We start from the raw sequence: 13,841 nt of genomic DNA on the forward strand, positions 1-13,841 counted from the left end.
GGTGGCTCCAGGTTTTCCTATTTGGGTAAAAAAAAAAAAAAAAAATGGGGAAAGAATAAACATAGTCATGTTGACCCTGAACATTTATTTCATGAACTTGTCTGTAGCCTCTTTGTTTGTAATACCAGGAAGTGAGGACAACTCAGATATCCTGGTACAATAAGTAGGAAAGCAGGCCTACCCACAGAACATCACCCGGAGAGGTAAAGGAAGGTTTAACTTCCAGGGTATTGTACACTGGGAAGCACATCAGCCTCAGAAGCCGTGTGCTATATGACTGCCTTTCTGTAACATTCCCAAGGTGGCAGGTAGAAGACACCTTGGCAGTCACCAGGCGTTAGGCATAGTGAGGTCTGGGGCAGGTCAGAGGGCAGCTACAAACAGGTAACACACAGGAGGACTTTGTTGAAGTTGTCCTCGAACTCGATTGCAGTAGGGAATTTGCAGGTCTATGTAGACAGATGGAGAAATGCACAGACCCTGACACGTGTGCCAGGTCACTGTGTCATTGTTAGGTTGGATGTAGCAGCAGTTGGGAGCGTTGGGTAGAACGTACATGGGTGCTTTGTAGTGTCTGCGCAGGTCTGTGTATGAATCTACAGTTATTCCAAGTATGTTTTGTTTGTTTGTTTGTTTGTTTGTTTGTTTGTTTAGAGAGAGCTGGGTTTTATGCGGCATGTAGTTAAATGAGAAAAACACAAACAGAGCACAAAGGAAGTTCAGAAGGAAACCCCTCTCCAGGCTAGAAATGAGAGCTGTCTTAGTTTCTTCTCTAGTGCTGTGATAAATGCCATGACCTTAGCTACGTATACAGAAGTATGTCTAATTTGGCTTGTGGTTTCAAAGGGCAGGATCCCAGATTGTGAAGTGAAGGAAATAACTGAGAGCTCAGCACCAGACTTCTGCAGCCTTAAAGCCTACCCCAGTGGATGCCTCCTAATCCTTCCCAAGCAGTTCTGTGAGCTAGGGACTGAGCCTTCAAATGCATGAGTCTATGGGGCCATTCTCATTCTAACACCACAAGCATGTTGCATGTGGTATTATAGGAAGCCAGATGTCACTTTGGCTAGCTAGGTCTACTTCCTATGGGAGCCTGTGACAACCTCAGCCCCACTCTCCTAATAGGAAATAGGAAGATAACAGAGAATTACTAAGGTTTTTAAACAAAACAGAAACTATAGATAATATTTTGGGAATGGATGGAAGACTTTAGTAAAGGCAGCTCTTGCTTTACCCTGATTTTCTTTCTTTTCATGAGGTTTCACAGACTCACTTAAGAGCAGTAATTTGACTATAACACTGTCCCACCCATCCCAGAAGATTGGGTCATTTTTCTCATTCAGAAATCGACACAGCTTCTCGGCCCTGATTCTGTATACAGCTAAGGTCTCAGAAGGTATAGCCCCAGGCTTAGCATCTTCTCTGCCGTTGTTTCCTAAATGATGGTCAGGAAGCAGGAAGCATGCCACTGCTTCTGGCTCCTGGTTGTGTGTGGCACTGAGGGTAGCATTCGGACAAGGATCTCATTAGAGAGAGCTGCGGAGGTTCCTGGCTTTTATTGTATGTGCAGCAAAACAACATTTGGATCAATTTACAAGTTTCTGCAAAGCACTGTCAAGATATAAATTCACTTGTGCTTGAGCAAGAAAATAATGGACCTGCACTGCGCCAGGTGCCTGTTGGAATCCCTCCCTGGGCTTTGGGAATTAGACTCCTGTTAGTGACAAAGATGAGGCTGTCCCTTCCCCAGCGCTGCCAGCTTGCCCAACCTCCTCTGCCATGCAGGCGAGGGTCTTATCAGTGAGTAGCTCCATTTATTCAGAGCCCCCAGAGTGCCTGTGAGTCTGTGTCTTCCAGGTAGACCAGCTGGCTCCCCAGCCACAAGCCTATGATACCCACGTGCTTCTTGCATGGCAAGTGTATTCTGTCTAAAAACAAGGGACATGCTTTCCTCTTCTGCAGTCTGTGTTCCCTCTGTGTGTTTGCAGCTTGGATGGCTTGCCCTGGGTAGGAGATTATACTGTGTGATTGTTTGGATGTTTCAGCCTAGTTCTTTCATGAAATGCTGCTGTAATAACAAACAAAAAGCCTCCTTACTTTTCTGTTTTGTTTTCTTTATGTTTTTGTTTTTTGGTTATGCAAGAAGATAAACTCACTTCTGTGGTTTTGGTCCACTCTTTATCTTCACCAGCATGTACTGTATCCCCTGTGAAGGCCCCTGCCCCAAAGTCTGCGGCGATGAAGAGAAGAAAACGAAAACCATCGATTCGGTGACTTCTGCTCAAATGCTCCAAGGATGCACCATCTTGAAGGGCAATCTGCTTATTAACATCCGGCGAGGCAGTAAGTCTTCCACCCCACCAGACCAGTGGCTGGACTGCTTCTTGGTTTACTTGCATCGATGCTCTTCCTGGCTCTGTCCCTTTAGTCACAAGCAGGATACAGGCTTAGAAAAGCAGCACGGGGTGTAAGTAAGCCTCTTGTGTGACGACGTCTCCTCTGTGAGTTTCTCGGAAACATAAAATCCAGAGAGAAAGACAGTCGATGTTTGAGCCATTAGCCCAGAATATACTCCTGTAAAAAGGAGTCTATCAGCCCTCATCTTTCTTTAAGTCACATCTTATGCAGGAAAGGCCTGTTCTCTCTCTCTCTCTCTCTCTCTCTCTCTCTCTCTCTCTCTCTCTCTCTCTCTCTCTCTCTCTCCCTCCCTCCCTCCCTCCCTCCCTCCCTCCCTCCCTATCTCCCTCCCTTCCTATCTCACACACACACACACACACCCCTGATGGCTCAGACCCATGAGCCGGCTCATGCTAGCTGCTGCAGAGTCCACACTTCTGTAAGGCCAGAGTTTGGGTTGCTTGCCTCCCTTGAGGAGACTGAGCTAAAGAGGGATCTCCTGTTTTACTTCTGAGAGCCAGGAAGATGTGCCGTCCACACCTCAAGCTGTGGTCTGAGCCTGCAGACTCCCTTTCACTTGGTGTAGACCGTGCTCCTGGTATGTTGCTTCCGAATTGTATTCATGAACAACATCTCCCATGGTGGCGGCAGAGCCCTGTAATCTTATCTTCTCTAGTCTTGGACTGACAGAGAAAGTCCCCCAGATAGATGCCCTTCAGTTCCTGCCACTAGAACTTGAGGTAAAATACTACAGGCAGAAGACTATTATTTTAATCTTAACTGGTAAATCTTTAGGGAAAGAAAGTTTTTCTTTACTTCAGAGACAAAGTGTCCTCTTTATTTACATAGTGGATTGCTTGCCCCTAAGTATTCGTTAAATAAGTGAATTATATTCTTAGTGTGTAGAGGTAATAGAAACAAGGTGGGGTTTTTTGTTTGTTTGTTTGTTTAGGGTTTCTTTTTGTATGTATGTTTTTGGATTTTTGTTTGTTTGTTGCTTTTTGGGTTTTTTTTCTAGTAGTGAGTTTTTGTAGGCTTGGGCATTTGTCTGTTTTTTAAAAAAGATTTATTTATTTATTATATGTAAGTGCACTGTAGCTGTCTTCAGACACCCCAGAATAGGGCTTCAGATCTCATTATGGATAGTTGTGAGCCACCATGTGGTTGCTGGGATTTGAACTCAGGACTTTTGGAAGAGCAGTCAGTGCTCTTAACTGCTGAGCCATCTCTCGAGCCTCCAAGTCCTTAGTTTTTATTGCCCATTCTCTACCCTTCCACCATGGAGGGCCCTGTTCACCACACAAGAATGCTGACCCTTATGATAATAACCAAATTGTAGTTTTGCTCATACCAGAACTATTAATTTTCTTTGAGTTTATTGATCCCAAGACATGCCTTTTAAAATTCATAAACCTTACTGTTTTTATATCTTCCTGTCATGGGAGATAGATGTGATTGGGAAATTCAGCCCATGAAGAAGAATTACTTACTGGGTGTGGTGACAGACACCTTTCATCCTAGTACTTCTGAGGCAGTGGCAGGCAGATCTCTGAATTCGAGGCTAGCCTGGTCTACATAGTGAGTTCAGGGCAGCCAGAGCACTTGTCTTGCACACAGGGGTTATAGATTCAATTCTTGGGGTACAAAACACGGGCTTAGCCACAGCCACTCTTTTTTTCAGGTTGAATTCCCTGTAGCCCTTACATACAACTAGCACTGTATTTATATTGCAAGTGAGGGGACTCTGTGAGGCTCAGACTTAGTATAAGGCTTTGTCCTCTTCTTTATATCAAACCATAGGAGAGGCTTTCACCAAATCAACCTTCAAAAATCAGATACAGTAAAAATCCCATTCAGTGAACCTCACCTAATTTATTATAGTCTTAGAATTTTGTCATGAACGGAAGTTTGTTACTTACTATGTGAAAGGTGGGTAAGCATGATAAAAGAAATTCACTGGTTCTCGGTCCTGTTACGTTAGCAAGTTTTCCTTGTAACTTTCTGGTTACAGAAGTAATTATGAGCAGGATAGAAAACTTAGAGCTGCAGAAATGATTTAGAGAGAGAGAGAAAGAAAGAGAGAGAGAAACAAAACAAAACTGCCTGCAGGCCAGGAATAGGGATCAGGGAGAGGAAGCAGGAAGATCAGGAGTTCAATCTCATCTTAAGTCTGGGATACATGAAACCCTGTCTCGATCGATGGCGGGAAAAGATAGATCAACTCCCTGCATACATCATTGCTGTAATATTGGAGTGTTTTCCTGCAGCCCTAAATGGAGTCTTTAAATATGGAACTCCAGGTCCAGCAAAGACCATTCTTACCAGGCTGGGACAGGTTTGCCCAGTCCTGCCATGGCACTGTGGAGCCAGGACTGCCTGTCACTGAGCATATTTGAGAGATGTTGCCTCCATTTGTCAGCTGGGGCTAATTAGCAGCCTGGCATTTCTGATTTCACGTTCTGTTAATCAGCTTGGCAACTGCAGCAGCCAGCCTCCTAGAAGTCTGCTTTCCCACCTCAGAGGCCTTGTCCCAGTGTGGCTTGTGGAGAGTGGAGACAGGGACGGTTGGTGCTACGCCAGCCTTCTCACTGCAATTCCCCCACACAAGACCCTTCGCATCCACACCAGTGTGTGTGAAGCTGAGTATAGTGTGTCACCTGACCAGAGGAAGACTCAGTGACATGGACTCCTCTTTCTCTAGATAACATTGCCTCGGAGCTGGAGAACTTCATGGGGCTCATCGAGGTGGTGACCGGCTACGTGAAGATCCGCCATTCTCATGCCTTGGTCTCCTTGTCCTTCCTGAAGAACCTCCGTCTCATCTTAGGAGAGGAGCAGCTGGAAGGGTAAACACTCCATTCTCCTTTCACAGAACTTGCATGTGTGTGTGTGTGTGTGTGCATGTGCGCGCAAGCGTGTGCATGTGTGTCAGAATACAACTTGTGGGAGTCAGTCTCTCCTTTTGTCAAGTGGCTCCTGGGGGTTCAACTCCACTCATTGTAGGCACCTGACAGCAGCTGCCCTTACCCTTAGGGGCTGAGCCAGCTCACAGCCCCGATTAGTGTACTTTTCAAATATCCTTGGGTTTGTTAAGCAGAATGAAGGTGAAACCCTGGGCTTGCTCCTGCTGCCTAGGTGGTCACCTACCATCTTGCTCTAAGTCCTGTGGAGTTGTCACAGGATACTAACAATTTGGAAAATGGGTGTCTTCATTCTTAAGGTACAGTCATCAAGGGTTGCATATCATAGTAGTTACACTTTTTGTTGCCGTGATGAGACACCATGACCAAAACGCCTTAGGGAAGGAGGAGCTTGTAATGGGGAGCATCCGTAACAGTGGGAGAGGCATGGCAATAAGCAGGCGAGACAAAAGGTTAGAGCTCACATCTCAAACTGCAAACATGAGACAGGAAATGAGGTAAGGCCCTGAACCCCCAAAGCCCACTCCTGTTGCACTTCCTTCAGCAAGGCAGCACCTCCCAGAGGTTCCACAGCCTCCCCAAGTAGCACCAACACCTGGGGCCGTTCGTTCAAATATGTGATCCCATGGGTGACATTTCTCATCCAAACCACCACACAAGTCTAAGCTAGGGCGCTGAGTTCTAGCAGTCCAAGGTATTCTCCAGGGAACCTTCCCTGCAGGAGTGACAGCAGCCTGCCTGTGGTGCTTCACTCCCAAGGAAATTGTGATTTATCTGACACTTAACCTGCCTCAGCCTACTGTGCTCTGGGGTATGTGTGTGTGTGTGTGTGTGTGCATTTGTATGCATGTGTATATTTGTGCACACCCTCTGGACGTTCAAGGAGACACAGGGTGTCTTTTTTTCTCTTTTGAGAATGTCTCTCAATGAACTTGGAGCTCACCAGTTTGTAGACTAACTGGCTGACAAGCCTCCGAGATGTCCCTGTGTCCACCTTCTAAGCGCTGAGATTTCAGGCGCATGTTACATGGGTTCTCTTGTACAGCCAGCACTTGAGCACCTGACACCCAAGCCATCTCCTTTTCAAACAGAGAAGCAGAAAGAATTGCAAAGTACGGACAGTTCATTTTATTACAGAGATATTTCAGCTTGCAGAGCTTGTACATTGATTAGCTTACAGCGTCTGTGTATTGATCAGCTTGCAGAATTTGGAGTATTGATAGGGGTTGTGCCTTCTGCACAGAAATGCTTTGCAAGCTGGGTTTTAAAGCAGCCGTGGGTTTCTCAGCAGAGGGTAGAGCTGGTGCTTACTGCATGTGCGCACAGCTTCTCTCCAGACTGTGGCCTGTGTGCCCTTGCTAGTCCCTTCAGACATTTGCTACGGCTCTGGTGTAGCTCTGCGTTAATGCTTTGAAGTTTTATACGTGTATCAATTAAGCAATCAGTGCCCTTAGAAAGACAGGGACGGGAAGATCCGGAGAAGGCTTGTCCCCAGGCTGGTATGTCTGGATGAGGTTTCTTTACAACCTCCAGTTTTTCTCACACCAACTCTGGCCTGGGTCTTCTCCTGGGACAGCCAGAAACAGAGCGGCTCACCCCATCCATCTTCCCATTGCGAGCAGAGAAGCTTCAGAAAAAAACCTCGTTCTCCTTGCAAATCCTTCTGCATGTGCCAGGTCCCCTGCCTAGAGTGTCGCAGTCATTCTGGGGCCTCCCCTCCATGAGGCCGTGGTCACCCTTAATTCATTGTTGCTTGTATTAAATTTTAAAGTGAACTGTAACTCCATCTCGTTTCATTATGTTCCCCCAGTAGATCTGTGCCCTAGAATCCCTGACATCGGGAAGCACAGTTTTCTTTGGCGGATTAGTAGCTGTCAGATTTGTTAGTTACTGAAGGATAAGCTCCCCCACCCCTTTTTTCACACTGAGCAAGCGATAGGCATAGAAAGTCAAAAGGAGGCTTTGATTATTTCTTATCAGGATTATTACATGGTATGATTATCTTATCATTATGCCTTAACTAAAAGTATCATACACTTAAGATGTTGCTGAAAATTGAAGGCTGGTTTTTATTTCCAAGAATATTTATAGCCTATTTTTTCATTATTCGAAACTTAGGTATGAAGTACCAGCCAAGTCTTTAAAAAAAAAATGAGTATTTTATTTGTTTACATTTCAAATGTTATCCCTTTTCCCGGTTTCCCCTCTGCAACCCCTCTATCCCATCCCCACTTACCCTGCTTCTATGAGGATGCTCCCCCACCTACCCACTCCCACCTCACTGCCCTAGCATTCCTCTATACTGGAGCATCAAGCCTTTACAGGACCAAGGGCCTCCCCTCCCATTGATGCCAGATAAGCCCCCTTCAGCCCTTCCCCTAACTCCTCCATTGGGGTCCCTGTACTTAGTCTGATATTTGGCTGCAAGCATCTGCATCTGTATTGGTCAGGATCTGGCAGAGCCTCTCAGGAGACAGCTGTATCAGGGTCCTGTCAGCAAGCACTTCTTGGCATCAGCAATAGTGTCTGGGTTTGGTATCTGCATGTAAGATGGATCCCCAGGTAGGGCAGTCTCTGGATGGACTTTCCTTCAGTCTCTGCTCCACTCTTTGTCCCTGTATTTCCTTCAGACAGGAACAATTCTGAGTTAAAACTTTGAAGATGGGTGGGTTGCCCCATCCCTCAACCGGGGGTGGGGGGGAGATAGGGGAGTCCAACCGCTGGATAGGTTCTTGACAGGTTCTCCCTCCCCTTTGTGGGGTATTTCAGCTAATGTCCATGGGGTCCTGGGAGGCTCTTGCTTTCCTCGCATCTGGGACTTTCTGGTTGCTACCTCCAGTTCCCCATCCCCCATTGCTACACTCTTCTGTTCAATTTCCTGACCCTCTGTACATATCCTCTATCTCCTTCCATACCTGACTCTGTACCCTCTTTTCCCCTCCCACCCTCTACTTCCCTTGATTATATTGTTCCCCCTTCTAAGTAGGATGAAGCATCCACTCTTTGGTCTTCCTCTTGAGCTTCATGTGGTCCATGAGTTGTATTGTGGGTATTCCATGCTTTTTGCCTAATATCCATTTATCAGTGAGTCCATACCATGTCTGTTCTTTTGTGACTTGAGTTACCTCACTCAGGATGATATTTTCTAGATCCATTTGAGTGCAAATTTCATGAAGTCATTGTTTTTAATAGCTGAGTAGTACTCTGTTGTGTAAATGTACCACATTTTCTGTATCTATCCCTCTGTTGAGGGACATCTGGGTTGTTTCCAGCTTCTGGCTACTATAAATATCAGCCAAGTATTTTTAAGGATTCTGGTTTGGGGGAAGCTTCCCTGGAAAGCTGACGCCAGCCCTGCTGTTAGCATTTGAGAAGGGAGTGGAGGGCAGGTGAGGCCTGGAGACTTGTATTAAAAAAAACAGTGGTTCACAACCTTCCAGGACTGCCACCCTTTAATACAGTTCCTCATGTAGTGGTGACCCCCAACCATAATATATTCATTGCTACTTCATATCTGTAATTTTACTACTGTTATGAATTGTAATGTAAATACATGATATGAAGGATGTCTGATATTTGACCTCAAAGGGATCTGGACTCATAAGTTGAGAGCCACTTGCTTCAAGGATATCTCTGGCTAGGGCATTTGAAACTCTTTAGTAGTAGCTGTCTCTGGTCTGCCTCGCTTCACCTGTGATGAAATCCAAAGCTTTGAGGGGCCACCCAGAGCAACAACTCACCTTTGTCTCTCCTCGGATAGTATTAGGCCCAGCTGGTTCACTTCTTCCTCATTTACTTAATAAAGGAGAGAAAGGCTTGTAACAAGCAGATGAACACAGGTAGTGCAAAGCTCAGGCTTCAGAGAGCCCCAGAGGAGAGGACAGAAGGTGCTTTGGGCACCAAAAGGAAGACTCTGGTGGAGAAGGCCACACAGGCTTCTCAGCAAAGCTGGCCTGGAAGGGTTTGGGGGACTAGAAAGCACAGGGACAGAAGAGGAGAGAGCACAGAATGACATCTAGGCCTGTCTTGTGTTCAGCTCCTGGGGGAGGTAGGCAGTACTAGGATTGTAGGAGGCACTGCTGCATGCAGATGTAGAGCTTATCATTCAGGTAAGCCTTGGGACGCACTGGAGATTTTGATGAGGGGTGTATTAGCAGAGTTCTCTGACATTTAACTTCAGGGTGCTGTCGTTTATACTAAGATAGCCTCCCCCCCCCCGCCCCCAGTGTTTCCCAGAATGTGTGGCTACATCACAGTTACAGGGAAAGAGAAGCCCTGCAGTACTTCACCAGGTTACACCTCACCCCAAGTCAGACAGAAAACTTGGGGTGGGGGAGTTGCCAGCATAAGCTCGAGTATTTCTGTGTATGTTTGGCACATGGCAAAGATTAGAAATGACTTCGTTACCCCTGTGATCCTTCAAATGTATATAGTCCCAGGCCACCTTTGAGTTTTATTTTATTTTATTTTAAAGCAATCTTGCCTCAACTCAGTGTTGAAGAAACCTATTTCTTGAGCTTTTTGTATGGCTACTGAAAATAGCATAAATTCTTCAGTGTGGTTCAGGATTCTGAAGTCTTTTGTCTTGATGGAAGGAGGAATATTCACCCCACCCTACCCCCCAGCCCCATGAAGGTATCCTTCAGCCTTAGCTATCCAAGAAAGCACTACAGTTGATCTCGGCCTTCTCGGTAGCCCCTGTGGGAACACAAGTGTTTTGCCTGGCGTGTAGTTCCTGTGTTTTCTTTCTGGGCCTGCTTACCTGAGTCATGCATGCTCATCAGGAGACATTTCTGTAGGCTGATTTCCAGGCCGACGACAGGTGAAACAGAGTCCCACCAGAGCATCACTCTCTCTGTAGTGTGGCATATCTGTAGAATCCCAACTTCAGATAAGATCATAGGAGTTGGAGAGATGACTCCCTAGCTAAGTGTACTTGCTTGGCAATCATGAGGCCTCATGTTTGAATCCTCGGTGTGACTGAGCCTAGCTGCACCCAGGTGTAGCTCCAGGTGGTGAGCTGAGACAGACTGATCCCAAGAACTGGCTACTCAGATGACCTGCCTGACCTGGACCATGAGGAGCTTCAGACTCTGTGAGACAGCCTGTTTCAGGGCAGTGGGGTAGAGAGTGACAGGAGGATGCCCAGTGTCTCTCTCCTGTGTCCAGAAGCTACATGCACGTCTGTGTACTCAAGTACAGACACAGAAAGGAAAGGGTTGTCTCAGAAGTAGTGGTGTGGTGTGGTGTGGTGATAGAGCACGGAACCTAGAGTGTGTGGTGCTTGCTACCTGATCTCTAGCAAAGTGTGGGGGTCATGGGGAGGGAGGGGAGGGATGAAGAAGGAAAATCAAGTTTTGTCTGGGGATAGGGACATGTGTTTCTCCTTGAATAAGAGAGAAAATATTTCCATTATCTGAAAAAAAAAATGCTCTGCTTTGGACAACCTTGGTTTGGGAGCAATCAAATAAATTAAAAGTTCAAGCTCTTTGGTGCTGCCAAAGATTATTGTCTTGAACAGAACAAAAATACTGGAAGGGGGCCAGTATAAAGTTGGAATTCTTAGTCTGTTTAGGCATCTCTACCCTTTGCAGGTTTTGTAATGTGCCCTGCATCTCTGGGACTAGACCCTCACATAACCACATTTTAGCACATACTTGGGACTTTTTAAAATACATACAATTAGTTACCTTGCCTAGCAAGTCTAGGCTGTTCCTAGAGATATGGAAGCATGTGTATGCAGATATCACGTGTGAATGCTCTTAGCAACATTTTCCATAGTATTTTCTCAAAATGGTGCATTAGCTATAATCTAAGGGTTCCTCAGTATAAGCGCAAAACACACAGTAAGATACTAGCCGATGGTACATGTAGCATCATGGGTGAACAGACAGGGGAAATGCCTTGGGGTGGGAGAAGAATGGGGGGGCGCTTCAGTTTCATATAAATGTTCTGAATCTGGATGATTGGAAGATGATTGGCCATCTGTATAAATTTATTGAAGCCCATGGAGCTGTATATTTATAGTGGGAACAATTTTAGAAGGTAAAACGTACCTCAGCAAAGCTGTTTTTAAAAAGCACTCCGGAACAAATGGCCTTTTTTGTCAATCTATGTGGTACTTGGTTTAGTTTTGCCTGGGTATATATTTCCATACTAACTGAGCCTTTGTAGATGGTATAACTGTGGACCTGAAGTGAACCAATATTCTACAGATGGACTGAGTAGCGTTATAAATGACTGTACTGGTGACAGCTTCAGTGTTCTGGCTTCTGATGCCCTCTAGAGACAGCTGTCACAGGCAGTAGTAGTGTCTCCTTGCAGAAATGGATAGGAGTTATTGGTTGTCTGTGCTTCCAGGATGCCAGTAAGAGCTTGAAAGAGGGGTCCTGTGTAGGCTGGAGACCTTGAGCTCAGCCCTGCCTCAAGGTGCAGGACTTACCTATGTTCTGTGACTTTGTTCGGGGGGGGGGGGTTGACAGTTCAGAGAGTAGCACAGGTCATCCTGTGCCTTTGTGAGGTGATTCAAAGCTTATAACGTCCTTTTATATTTAGCATCCAGTTCTTCTCAATTGGCCTCAGGGCCAGAAGAGACCAGAAAAGATAGCTCCATGGGCAGCTGAGAACCAACAGCCCTAGAGAAGCTGAGTAAACCACTCAGGTGGCACTGCATAAGCAGTGGAGAAGGTGCTTGGGCCTGGTTATCAGTTCCTGCATGGAAGACTCTACACTTGGTCCCCTGCAATCTTCACTTAAAAGGGAGGTGGTGGCCTAGAAATGGTCACCACAGATCATAGCTAAGTGTTGGCTGTGAGCTTATCATGTGACAGTGCCCCCAAATTGTCGGCCAACCATCCTAGTAGGTCTATGCATTGGCAGGTGAAACCCATCCAATAGAGGGGATTTTTTTTTTCTAATGTTGAAAAAGCTACAAGCTACCAGGTAGTGGTGGCACATTTCTTTAGTCCCAGCACTTGGGAGGCAGAGGCAGGTGGATTTCTGTGAGCTCAAGGCCAACTGGTCTATAAAGTGAGTTCCAGGACAGCCAGGGCCAGGGCTACACAGAGAAACCCTGTGGGGGGGGGGGGGCAGGGGAGAGACAAACAGAAAGGAAGGAAGGAAGGAAGGAAGGAAGGAAGGAAGGAAGGAAGGAAGGATCGAACTAAGAGCCAAAATACCACTCAATAAAACTCCGGGAGACCATACAGCGTGTGGGAGCCAAAGAAAAAAATGAACAGTTTGGTTTTTTAAAATATTCTGTGAATGTAAAAGGCAGTGAGCTTAAAAACGATTTATGAAGTCACATTTATTGAGTGGTTTCCTTAACTAGTCATCTCCTTGAGAAAACAATGACCATTTAATAAGCACATTAGTATTTTGAAGGTGCGCAGACAAGTCTCCACCTGGGGACATCTCTTAACTCTCACCTATGGCAGAAGGTGTTGAGGAAGCAGGTGGGGTGGGGGTTGGTAAGCAGGCACTGTGTTGACGGGCCCTCCCCAGCAGGTTGATTATTATTTTGGTGAAGGTTTTTATTTTCCTTTACCTTCTGCAGGTTCCCACAATGCCTGGGTTTTATTGATATTGGTATTCTGGCTCCCAGCCGTCTCTGCATTGTTTAAAGAGAGAAAGTTTGTGTTTACTGTGAAAAGATAAATCTTGCTTTTCAAAGTGATTAGTCAAATACCCTGAGTTTCTGTGTGCCTGCCATTCATTTGTCAAATTCCTGGTTTCTAATTCATGCTTCCTCCCTGGGGAGAAGAGTGTGTGGTTCAGAAGGGAGGTATTTTCGGTACAGTTCTGTTTCCTGCTCGAAAAATTAGTTTACTAAGAGGCCTTGGCCTAGATGGAGATGGGGGTTTGACCTGATTAATTGGCCCTTGTATCCGGCCTGGAGGTGTCTTCAATAACAGGAGATTTTTGTCTCCTGGGACTCTCAAGACTTGGGAGAAGCCAGACCAGTGAAGTTAGCGTTGAGGCAGCAGTTTAAGAATGACCCATGGTTAGGAAAGACACCTAATGGGACCGGATCTTTGCACCCTTATACCTATCCTTCAGTTGTCTGCCTATCCTGACCACCCCCACATCAATAAGAGTGAACATTGGTGGGTCCCGTAGGTGGCAGTTCTGACTGACAGGTATCTAAGGACCTCCCTAGGACATACACTCTTAGGTACTACAATCTGGATTCCTTTGATCAGGGTCTTTGTTTCCTATTCCAAGAAACAGGCATGGTAGGGGAACACACCTTACCAAAGGCTAGCTGGCTCACTGAGCCCGTGCGTGTGCAGGCCCTGCGCTGAAGCATGCGCCGAAGTGCTTAAGGAAGGCTGGGGCTTCCATTCAACTGCTTAGCTCACACTTGAGTCCTCGATGTGAGGACTCTTACCTATGAGAGGGATGTATGTGCAGAGGTCAGAGGACAACCTTACAGAGTAACTGTTCTTCCTTCTCGGGGTCCCGATCACCAGACTTGTGATATAAGTACTCTTGCAGGCATGAGCCATCTCACTGGCCCTCATA

General features: G+C 46.1%; 1 protein-coding gene across 4 annotated transcripts in view; it reads left to right on the forward strand.

The window, feature by feature from the left end:
* Positions 1-13,841, forward strand: part of Igf1r (insulin like growth factor 1 receptor) — a 284,480-nt gene that overhangs the window by 217,528 nt on the left and 53,111 nt on the right. For all 4 annotated transcript variants that reach the window (XM_021166846.2, XM_029479326.1, XM_029479327.1 and 1 more), the window contains 2 exons: positions 2,192-2,343; positions 5,099-5,243. In XM_021166846.2, coding sequence (XP_021022505.1) covers positions 2,192-2,343; positions 5,099-5,243 — 297 coding nt within the window. The remainder of the gene's footprint in view (positions 1-2,191; positions 2,344-5,098; positions 5,244-13,841) is intronic.

The sequence above is a fragment of the Mus caroli genome, chromosome 7, assembly GCF_900094665.2.
Source record: "Mus caroli chromosome 7, CAROLI_EIJ_v1.1, whole genome shotgun sequence".
Taxonomy (NCBI): Eukaryota; Metazoa; Chordata; class Mammalia; order Rodentia; family Muridae; genus Mus; species Mus caroli.